Genomic DNA, 12937 nt, shown 5'->3' on the forward strand with positions numbered 1-12937 from the left:
CAATGTTGTATGTTACACTGACAACCATGAAGGTTGTACAATCTGTGGCAATGTTGTATGTTACACTGACAACCATGAAGGTTATACAGTTTGTGGCAATGTTGTATGTTACACTGACAACCATGAAGGTTGTACAATCTGTGACAATGTTGTATGTTACACTGACAACCATGAAGGTTGTACAGTTTGTGGCAATGTTGTATGTTACACTGACAACCATGAAGGTTGTACAATCTGTGGCAATGTTGTATGTTACACTGACAACCATGAAGGTTATACAGTTTGTGGCAATGTTGTATGTTACACTGACAACCATGAAGGTTGTACAATCTGTGACAATGTTGTATGTTACACTGACAACCATGAAGGTTACAAAATCTGTGACAATGTTGTATGTTACACTGACAACCATGAAGGTTGTACAATCTGTGACAATGTTGTATGTTACACTGACAACCATGAAGGTTATACAGTCTGTGGAAATGTTGTATGTTACACTGACAACCATGAAGGTTGTACAGTTTGTGGCAATGTTGTATGTTACACTGACAACCATGAAGGTAAAACAGTCTGTGACAATGTTGTATGTTACACTGACAACCATGACGGTTGTACAGTCTGTGACAATGTTGTATGTTACACTGACAACCATGAAGGTTGTTGGTAGACTGTGAACAGTTGAGATCGAGGTATCTGTGACATGGTGTCTGGTAGACTGTCAGCTGTTGAGATCGAGGTAATTGTGACAATATGGTGTGGTAGACTGTCAAATGTTGAGATCGAGGTATATGTGACAATGTGGTGTGTTAGACTGTCAACTGTTTAGATCGAGGTATGTGTGACAATGTGGTATGTCAGACTGTCAGCTGTTGTTATCGAGGTATTTGTGACAATGTGGTGTGTTAGAATGTCAGCTGTTGAGATCGAGGTATGTGTGACAATGTGGTGTGGTAGACTGTCAGCTGTTGAGATCGAGGTATGTGTGACATCGTGGTGTGGTAGACTGTCAGCTGTTGAGATCGAGGAATGTGTGACAATGTGGTGTGTTAGAATGTCAGCTGTTGAGATCGAGGTATTTGTGACAATGTGGTGTGTTAGAATGTCAGCTGTTGTGATCGAGGTATGTGTGACAATGTGGTGTGTTAGAATGTCAGCTGTTGTGATCGAGGTATTTGTGACAATGTGGTGTGTTAGAATGTCAGCTGTTGTGATCGAGGTATTTGTGACAATGTGGTGTGTTAGACTGTCAGCTGTTGAGTATCGAGGTATGTGTGACAATGTGGTGTGTTAGATTGTCAGATGTTGAGATCGAGGTATCTGTGACAATGTTTTTGTGCTGGACTGTCAACTGTGACAATACTGTCAGCTAAAAATTCTTCTTTCACTAAAACCCCTCAAAGTTATGTACATTTTGTACCTTTGCATCCCAACCATGTGATAATAATGGTACTTTTATCCAGAAGAGACCTGTAAAGATCCGGGTAAAGAATAGGTCTTCAGCAACTTATGCTTGCCGTAAAAGGCGACTATGCTTGTCGTAAGAGGCGACTAGCGGGATTTGGTTGTCATGCTCGCTGACTTGGTTGATTAATGTCATCTTGTCCCCATTGTGTGGATCGATGCTTATGCTGTCAATCACTGGATTGTCTGGTCCAGATACGATTATTTACATACTGCCGTTACAGCTCGAAGGTTATCGAGTGCGGCGTTAAACAACAAACAAACAACTTTATCCAGATGAACGTGCAGCGGATGGCAAATGACTGGAAATGATTGAGACATACTAAAAATACGTAATAAATGAACACCAACACATACTTATAACTGATATTTTTTTACTAAAAGGCATTCATGTCCAAATCTCACAAAATCGTTCTTCTGTTGCTGAGACCTGTGAAAAGACAAGAAAATCATTCAAAAATACAATTCTGCATTTGAGAAAACATAAAACACCATCCTTGAAGCACTTGCTGAATTTACTGTACATAACTAACTGTTTGACTAGTTTTATACGTCGCTTTTAGCTATTTCCGATCAACATCCAAGCGGGGAACACGAGAAAAGGGCTTCAAACTTTTCCTCAAGTGAGGAATCTAACCAAGACCTTAGGGACGACGAGCGAATGATTTAACCACTAGGCTACCCAATCCCCTGAACATTATAGGGGAAATCAAATACTTGCGTTATTTGTTATTTTTACACCCATTATAAATAAGTGAATAGCGCTTTTCGCCACTTTTAACAATATTCGAACCTTAATCACGGTTGAAATTCAAAAGTAGTCTTCACACATTGCACCCATGCTGGGAAACGAACCCGGATTTCAACACAGCCACTACACCGCCCCATAAGGAAATAGAACACTTCACACCTCTAATTATGTCTTCTAGTAAGTTCCCTTTACGACTGTTGTGGGCACGGCGACTGCTCTGCTTGCGGCTCTGCCTGCGACTGTGCCTGGATGATCGTAGATGTCGTAATAATCGCCATAACCACCAAAGTCGCCAAAGTCGCCGTAGTGGCCTCTGGGGAATCCACCGAATCCACTGAATCCACCGCGGAAGCCGCCGCGGAAGCCGCCGGGAAAGCCGCCGGGAAATCCGCCGGGAAATCCGCCGGGAAAGCCGCCGGGAAAGCCGCCGGGAAAGCCGCCTCGCACCCTGGAGCGCCTCCCACCAAAGAAACGAGGACTCGCATGCGCAGCTCCGCACAGCAGCACAGCAACCAGGATAATAATGGCAACCTTCATTTTCTGGATATCTGAAATAAAAGGACGCTGGCTAAATTCTTATTGAAAACGTAAAGACCACACGGTATTTTTGTCTCCTGTTGTGGTGTCTCTATGTCACTAATTTGTCCTTGTTTGATTTGGTTCTATGGTTTTGTTTGTTTGTTTGCTGTAATGTTGTGCTTATTTATTTGTTTGCTGTTTTACGGTTGTCGTGATTATGTCGCGGTACTGGCCATGGGAACTTCTGTACTGAATGTTGTTTGTTTGTTTGTTGTAAAACGCAACATTCGGCAGTATTCAAGCTATGGTAACGGGCCGGAATAATCGAGACTTTCCGGAAAATCGATTGGTTGATATTATGAGTAACAATCCGCACTGCCGGTGTATGATGACATGCAAATAAACAAATCTTCATAGGTTCCTGAGGATCTCTCTAACCCGGACTCGACCACCTCCGCGGTCTAGAGGTAGAACGTCCGTCCGGAAAGCGGAAGATCCGGGGTTCGATGATCCCTGGCCGCGGCACACCAAAAGATTTCGAAAGATGGTACTTGTTGTTACCCTGCCTGGCGCCTGGTTGATCGGAGTCAGTGTAGTGTGTCTGAGTGGGTATTCATGTTAAACTGCGGCATGGTATCTCAGTGGGCTAGCACTATGAAATCGGCATTGGTCCGGACTAGTACAAGCAGACAGACAGACACACACACACATGCACACACACATGTGCATGCACGTCGCTATATAAGTACCATCATCTTGAACGCTACTTCAAACTCACTTCAACTCTAATCCGGAATCTCCAAGCTGCGTGATGTTGTGTTAGATGCATTAAATACTACTATAATACCTGTTTTCCGTTTTACCCTTTCACGTTTCTCCAACACATATTTGACGTTGACACTATAAGGAATACCTGTCAAAACCGCCGCAAAGTCCCTAACTTACTACATTACTTCCAACTTGCGTGGATCGATGCTCATGATGTCAACCACTGTATTGTCCGCCCTGGCTTCAATTATTTACAAACCGCCGTCATATAAGTGTAATACTGCTGAGTGCCGCGTCAACGAAACAAAACGTATTCAAGAAATTTGTGCTTACCTGTATACTTCAGTTGGACAGTGAAAGACCGAATGCATCTTCCCAAGCTCTCCGTGGCTTATATAGGGGAGGCAGACAGAATTCATTACCCACTGGTCTATCCATCATAATCATGCGTCAAATCCATCTCTTTGTTCCAACAGTCATGACTGATCATTACCAGCTTCCCTTCCAGTTTCCCTGGAGACGGACTACGTGATGGGCCCCGTGAACTCATCCCTCTACTTTAGGTAACTGTGCTTGTTACACTAAGTGATCTTTGTGCAAAGATTATCGTACGACTATGTTAAAGAATAGAAGAGACAGCCGTAACGCTAACATCGCGGAGTTTACACCATTTAGCAAACTGAATATTCCAAATTGAATATTCCAGAAACGGGCTTCACACAGTGTACACGTGTAGGTATCGAACCCGGGTTCTCGGGGTGACGAGCAAACGCTTCAACCACTAGGCTACCCCATCGCCCTAGCTGTGTTTAACAGGGTCCTGAATACTAGTACTATGCAAAAATATTGTTATAGATTTATTATTTTTCTTAGATGCGAACCGCCTCCGTGGTCTAGTGGTAGAGCGTCCGCCCGGAGAGCGGAAGGTGCGGGTTTCGATCCCCGGCCGCTTCATACCAAAAGACGTTAAAAGATGGCACTAGTTCTAACCCTGTCTGGCGCTCGGCATTAAGGGGCTAAAACAAGGACTGGTCGGCTCAGAGTCAGTATACTGTGTCTGAGTGAGGTATTCATGTTAAACTGCAGCATGGTATCTTAGTGAGCTAGCACTATATATCGGCATCAGTCGGGACTAGTACAAGCAGCCACACACACACGTGCATGCACGTCGCTATATAAGTGCAATAATCTTGGACGCGACGTTAAACCCAGTTTCACGTCACCTCTTAGATGCGAGGAAAAATACGCACACTGGAGTTGGAATGAGTTATAATGTACCCAAAGGCATTAAACATTTTATTACATGTATCATATGAAGAGAATATATCCCGTTGAAAATGTATTTAGGGCCTTAAGATTCCATCCAGTAACCTGGCCCAGTCGTCTAAGGCGCCGCGATTCGCTGTGCAAAGTTGCGTCCATTGGGCACGCCAGAAACCTATGATTGTGGGTTCAAATCCCGGTTCGCCGCGATTATGTTTCTAGGTTTGTCAGCACCATACCTGTGCCCGTAGGTTTTACCGAAGTGGTAAACGTCTGAGACATGTATACTGTTAAAAGCGGCGTTTAACCCAACTCACTCACTCCCATCCAGTAACCGAAAGGCGACAATGTCTCTTCTTGGATTCCATAGGAAATAGCGTTGATGAAGTTTGAGCTTGGAGGCATGTTTAAAGTATATCAACTACGTTCTACCATTCAATCACGTTTATTACGTCACGATAAGTACCGTTTGATGCTACCACTCACGGGGACGTGCGAATAGTGTTTATGACATGTATGTGTTATTATTTATGTATGTAAAAGATATAAATGTCTGGCCTATATGATCCATCAAACCTGAAATGGTTGGAAGATGTAGAAAGTGGACGCCATTTAATACAATAAAGTATTATTCTTGCAGTGCGCATCCACTTCACGAGAGAAGGAATATAAGTTAAGGTCCTATGCATGATATGCCTTTCTCATATATTTATGTTTATCTAAATATAGGTCAGAACTTTTGTTTTTATAATGAATGCTCTTTTCAAACCTTTTAAACAAGATAAAACATTGTCAATAACGTAACAATGAACAACGTCATGGGCTTATTCGTACTGGTCCATATATAATTGTATAAGTTAAATGTTTGTTTCAGTTTTCAATATCTTCTGTGGTGTTTAGTTCATTATTAATTGTTAATGTTCGCTCATTCGTTAATTCCTTTGTTGGACTGACAACTGAGGAGGTCTTGGTATCTGTGATAGTGTTATGCATCAGTCTGTCAAATGCAAAAGTCTTGGTATCTGTGATAGTGTCATGCATCAGTCTGTCAAATGTAAAAGTCTTGGTATCTGTGATAGTGTTATGCATCAGTCTGACAAATGTAAAAGTCTTGGTATCTGTGATAGTGTCATGTATCAGTCTGACAAATGTAAAAGTCTTGGTATCTGTGATAGTGTCATGTATCAGTCTGTCAAATGTAAAAGTCTTGGTATCTGTGATAGTGTCATGTATCAGTCTATCAAATGTAAAAGTCTTGGTATCTGTGATAGTGTCATGTATCAGTCTGTCAAATGTAAAAGTCTTGGTATCTGTGATAGTGTCATGTATCAGTCTGTCAAATGTAAATGTCTTGGTATCTGTGATAGTGTCATGCATCAGTCTGTCAAATGTAAAAGTCTTGATATCTGTGATAGTGTCATGTATCAGTCTGTCAAATGTAAAAGTCTTGGTATCTGTGACAATGCTTTATGCTTGACACTCAACTGTGGAGATCGGTGCATCTGTGACAATGTTCAGTGGTTGTACAAGGATCTGTGACATTGTTGTATGTTGCGTGAAGATTGCATAATCTGTGACAATGTTGCGTGTTACACTGACAACCACAAAGGAGCTACAATCTGTGACAGTTTTACTTGTTACGCTGACAAATATTTCGGTTGTACAATCAGTGACAATGTTGTACATAACGCCGTCAACCAGGACAATGTTGTATATGTTACAATGACCACCATTAAGGTTGTACAGTCTGTGACAATGTTGTATGTTACACTGACCACCATGAAGGTTGTATAATCTGTGACAATGTTGTATGTTGAACAGACCACCATGAAGGTTATAGTCTGTGACAATGTTGTATATAAAGCCGTCAACCAGGAAGGTTATAGTCTGTGACAATGTTGTATGTTACAATGACAACCATGAAGGCTGTGCAATCTGTGACAATGTTGTATATAACGCCGTCAACCAGGAAGTTTATAGTCTGTGACAATGTCGTATATAACGCCGTCAACCATGAAGGTTATAGTCTGTGACAATGTTGTATATAACGCCGTCAACCATGAAGGTTATAGTCTGTGACAATGTTGTATATGTTACGATGACCACCATGAAGGTTGTACAGTCTGTGACAATGTTGTATGTTGCACTGCTAACAATGAATGTTGTAAAATTTGTGACAATGTTGTATATAACGCCGTCAACCATGAAGGTTATAGTCTGTGACAATGTTGTATATGTTACACTGACCACCATGAAGGTTGTACAATCTGTGACAATGTTGTATATAACGCCGTCAACCAGGAAGGTTATAGTCTGTGACAATGTTGTATATGTTACACTGACCACCATGAAGGTTGTACAGTCTGTGACAATGTTGTATATAACGCCGTCAACCATGAAGGTTATAGTCTTTGACAATGTTGTATATAACGCCGTCAGCCATGAAGGTTGGAGTCTGTGACAATGTTGTATATAACGCCGTCAACCATGAAGGTTATAGTCTGTGACAATGTTATATATAACGCCGTCAACCATGAAGGTTATAGTCTGTGACAATGTTGTATATAACGCCGTCAACCATGAAGGTTATAGTCTGTGACAATGTTGTATATAACGCCGTCAACCATGAAGGTTATAGTCTGTGACAATGTTGTATATAACGCCGTCAACCATGAAGGATATAGTCTGTGACAATGTTGTATATTACGCCGTCAACCATGAAGGTTATAGTCTTTGCCAATGTTGTATATAACGCCGTCAACCATGAAGGTTATAGTCTGTGACAATGTTGTATATAACGCCGTCAACCATGAAGGTTATAGTCTTTGACAATGTTGTATATAACGCCGTCAACCATGAAGGTTATAGTCTGTGACAATGTTGTATATAACGCCGTCAACCATGAAGGTTATAGTCTGTGACAATGTTGCATATAACGCCGTCAACCAGGAAGGTTATAGTCTGTGACAATGTTGTACATGTTACGATGACCACCATGAAGGTTGTACAGTCTGTGACAATGTTGTATGTTGCACTGCTAACAATGAATGTTGTAAAATTTGTGACAATGGTGTATATAACGCCGTCAACCATGAAGGTTATAGTCTGTGACAATGTTGTATATGTTACACTGACCACCATGAAGGTTGTACAATCTGTGACAATGTTGTATATAACGCCGTCAACCAGGAAGGTTATAGTCTGTGACAATGTTGTACGTTACAATGGCCTCTATGAAGGTTGTACAGTCTGTGACAATGTTGAATATAACGCCGTCAACCAGGAAGGTTATAGTCTGTGACAATGTTGTACGTTACAATGGCCTCCATGAAGGTTGTACAGTCTGTGACAATATCGATATAACGCCGTCAACCATGACGGTTATAGTCTGTGACAATGTTGTATGTTACAATGACCACCATGAAGGTTATAGTCTGTGACAATGTTGTATATGTTACAATGACCACCATGAAGGTTGGACAGTCTGTGGCAATGTTCGTATATAACGCCGTCAACCAGGAAGGTTATAGTCTGTGACAATATTGTATATAACGCCGTCAACCAGGAAGGTTATATAGTCTGTGACAATGTTGTATATGTTACAATGACCACCATGAAAGTTGTACAATCTATGACAATGTTGTATATAACGCCGTCAACCAGGAAGGTTATAGTCTGAGACAATATTGTATATGTTACACTGACGACCATGAAGTTGTACAGTCTGTGACAATGTTGTACGTTACAATGGCCTCCATGAAGGTTATAGTCTGTGGCAATATCGATATAACGCCGTCAACCATGACGGTTATAGTCTCTGACAATGTTGTATGTTACAATGACCACCATGAAGGTAATAGTCTGTGACAATGTTGTATATGTTACAATGACCACCATGAAGGTTGGGCAGTCTGTGGCAATGTTGTATATAACGCCGTCAACCAGGAAGGTTATAGTCTGTGACAATATTGTATATAACGCCGTCAACCAGGAAGGTTATATAGTCTGTGACAATGTTGTATGATACAATGACCACCATGAATGTTGTACAGTCTGTGACAATGTTGTATATGTTACAATGACCACCATGAAGGTTGTACAATCTGTGACAATGTTGTATATAACGCCGTCAACCATGAAGGTTATAGTCTGTGACAATGTTGTACGTTACAATGGCCACCATGAAGCTTGTACAGTCTGTGACAATGTTGTATATACAACGTCAACCATGACGGTTATGGTCTCTGACAATGTTGTATGTTACAATGACCACCATGAAGGTTGTACAGTTTGTGGCAATGTTGTATATAACGCCGTCAACCAGGAAGGTTATAGTCTGTGACAATGTTGTATGTTACACTGCTAACCATGAATGTTGTACAGTCTGTGACAATGTTGTACGTTACAATGGCCTCCATGAAGGTTGTACAGTCTGTGACAATGTTGTACGTTACAATAGCCTCCATGAAGGTTATAGTCTGTGACAATATCGATATAACGCCGTCAACCATGACGGTTATAGTCTGTGACAATGTCGTATGTTACAATGACCACCATGAAGGTTATAGTCTGTGACAATGCTGTATGTTACAATGACCACCATGAAGGTTATAGTCTGTGACAATGTTGTATATGTTACAATGACCACCATGAAGGTTGGGCAGTCTGTGGCAATGTTCGTATATAACGCCGTCAACCAGGAAGGTTATAGTCTGTGACAATATTGTATATAACGCCGTCAACCAGGAAGGTTATATAGTCTGTGACAATGTTGTATATGTTACAATGACCACCATGAAGGTTGTACAATCTATGACAATGTTGTATATAACGCCGTCAACCAGGAAGGTTATAGTCTGTGACAATGTTGTACGTTACAATGGCCTCCATGAAGGTTGTACAGTCTGTGACAATGTCGATATAACGCCGTCAACCATGACGGTTATAGTCTCTGACAATGTTGTATGTTACAATGACCACCATGAAGGTTATAGTCTGTGGCAATGTTGTATATGTTACAATGACCACCATGAAGGTTGGGCAGTCTGTGGCAATGTTGTATATAACGCCGTCAACCAGGAAGGTTATAGTCTGTGACAATGTTGTATATGTTACAATGACCACCATGAAGGTTGGGCAGTCTGTGGCAATGTTGTATATAACGCCGTCAACCAGGAAGGTTATAGTCTGTGACAATATTGTATATAACGCCGTCAACCAGGAAGGTTATATAGTCTGTGACAATGTTGTATGATACAATGACCACCATGAAAGTTGTACAGTCTGTGACAATGTTGTATATGTTACAATGACCACCATGAAGGTTGGGCAGTCTGTGGCAATGTTGTATATAACGCCGTCAACCAGGAAGGTTATAGTCTGTGACAATATTGTATATAACGCCGTCAACCAGGAAGGTTATATAGTCTGTGACAATGTTGTATGATACAATGACCACCATGAATGTTGTACAGTCTGTGACAATGTTGTATATGTTACAATGACCACCATTAAGGTTGGGCAGTCTGTGGCAATGTTGTATATAACGCCGTCAACCAGGAAGGTTATAGTCTGTGACAATGTTGTATGTTACAATGACCACCATGAAGGTTATAGTCTGTGGCAATGTTGTATATGTTACGATGACCACCATGAAGGTTGGGCAGTCTGTGGCAATATTGTATATAACGCCGTCAACCAGGAAGGTTATAGTCTGTGACAATGTTGTATATGTTACAATGACCACCATGAAGGTTGGGCAGTCTGTGGCAATGTTGTATATAACGCCGTCAACCATGAAGGTTATAGTCTGTGACAATATTGTATATAACGCCGTCAACCATGAAGGTTATATAGCCTGTGACAATGTTGTATGATACAATGACCACCATGAATGTTGTACAGTCTGTGACAATGTTGTATATGTTACAATGACCACCATGAAGGTTGGGCAGTCTGTGGCAATGTTGTATATAACGCCGTCAACCAGGAAGGTTATAGTCTGAGACAATATTGTATATAACGCCGTCAACCAGGAAGGTTATATAGTCTGTGACAATGTTGTATGATACAATGACCACCATGAATGTTGTACAGTCTGTGACAATGTTGTATATGTTACAATGACCACCATGAAGGTTGGGCAGTCTGTGGCAATGTTGTATATAACGCCGTCAACCAGGAAGGTTATAGTCTGTGACAATATTGTATATAACGCCGTCAACCAGGAAGGTTATATAGTCTGTGACAATGTTGTATGATACAATGACCACCATGAATGTTGTACAGTCTGTGACAATGCTGTATATGTTACAATGACCACCATGAAGGTTGTACAATCTGTGACAGTGTTGTATATAACGCCGTCAACCAGGAAGGTTATAGTCTGTGACAATGTTGTACGTTACAATGGCCACCATGAAGCTTGTACAGTCTGTGACAATGTTGTATATAACGCCGTCAACCAGGAAGGTTATAGTCTGTGACAATGTTGTACGTTACAATGGCCACCATGAAGCTTGTACAGTCTGTGACAATGTTGTATATAACGCCGTCAACCAGGAAGGTTATAGTCTGTGACAATGTTGTACGTTACAATGGCCACCATGAAGCTTGTACAGTCTGTGACAATGTTGTATATAACGCCGTCAACCATGAAGGTTATAGTCTGTGACAATGTTGTACGTTACAATGACCTCCATGAAGCTTGTACAGTCTGTGACAATGTTGTATATAACGCCGTCAACCATGAAGGTTATAGTCTGTGACAATGTTGTATGTTGCACTGCTAACCATAAATGTTGTACAGTCTGTGACAATGTTGTATATAACGCCGTCAACCAGGAAGGTTATAGTCTGTGACAATGTTGTATGTTACACAGACCACCATGAAGGTTGTACAATCTGTGACAATGTTGTATATAACGCCGTCAACCAGGAAGGTTATAGTCTGTGACAATGTTGTATATAACGCCGTCAACCAGGAAGGTTAAATTATAGTCTGTGACAATGTTGTATATGTTACAATGACCACCATGAAGGTTGTACAATCTGTGACAATGTTGTATATAACGCCGACAACCAGGAAGGTTATAGTCTGTGACAATGTTGTATATGTTACAATGTCCACCATGAAGGTCGACAATCTGTGGTAATGTTGTATATGTTACACTGACCACCATGAAGGTTGTACAGTCTGTGACAATGTTGTATATAACGCTGTCAACCAGGAAGGTTATAGTCTGTGACAATGTTGTATGTTACAATGACCACCATGAAGGTTTTACAGTCTGTGACAATGTTGTGGGTTACAATGACCACCATGAAGGTTGTACAATCTGTGACAATGTTGTATATAACGCCGTCAACCAGGAAGGTTATAGTCTGTGACAATGTTGTACGTTACAATGGCCACCATGAAGCTTGTACAGTCTGTGACAATGTTGTATATACAACGTCAACCATGAAGGTTATGGTCTCTGACAATGTTGTATGTTACAATGACCACCATGAAGGTTGTACAGTCTGTGGCAATGTTGTATATAACGCCGTCAACCAGGAAGGTTATAGTCTGTGACAATGTTGTATGTTACACTGCTAACCATGAATGTTGTACAGTCTGTGACAATGTTGTATATAACGCCGTCAACCATGAAGGTTATAGTCTGTGACAATGTTGTATGTTACACTTCTAACCATGAATGTTGTACAGTCAGTGACAATGTTGTACGTTACAATGGCCTCCATGAAGGTTGTACAGTCTGTGACAATGCTGTACGTTACAATGGCCTCCATGAAGGTTATAGTCTGTGACAATATCGATATAACGCCGTCAACCATGACGGTTATAGTCTCTGACAATGTCGTATGTTACAATGACCACCATGAAGGTTATAGTCTGTGACAATGTTGTATGTTACAATGACCACCATGAAGGTTATAGTCTGTGACAATGTTGTATGTTACAATGACCACCATGAAGGTTATATAGTCTGTGACAATGTTGTATGTTACAATGACCACCATGAAGGTTATAGTCTGTGACAATGTTGTATATGTTACAATGACCACCATGAAGGTTGGGCAGTCTGTGGCAATGTTCGTATATAACGCCGTCAACCAGGAAGGTTATAGTCTGTGACAATGTTGTACGTTACAATGGCCTCCATGAAGGTT

The 12937-nt window shown here is 41.1% G+C and overlaps 1 protein-coding gene across 1 annotated transcript; it reads right to left on the minus strand.

Moving 5' to 3' along the window:
• Positions 1–1818: 1818 nt before the first annotated feature.
• Positions 1819–3922, minus strand: LOC124139677. Its single transcript, XM_046506940.2, has 3 exons — positions 3833–3922; positions 2372–2760; positions 1819–1891 (listed from the first exon to the last, which is right to left on the minus strand). Exons 1-3 carry the CDS (start codon positions 3916–3918, stop codon positions 1863–1865), a joined length of 504 nt encoding a protein of 167 aa, XP_046362896.2. The 5' UTR covers positions 3919–3922; the 3' UTR covers positions 1819–1862.
• Between the last annotated feature and the right edge of the window lie 9015 nt (positions 3923–12937).

Source organism: Haliotis rufescens, unplaced genomic scaffold, assembly GCF_023055435.1.
Source record: "Haliotis rufescens isolate VD_foot unplaced genomic scaffold, xgHalRufe1.0.p SCAF_7, whole genome shotgun sequence".
Taxonomy (NCBI): Eukaryota; Metazoa; Mollusca; class Gastropoda; order Lepetellida; family Haliotidae; genus Haliotis; species Haliotis rufescens.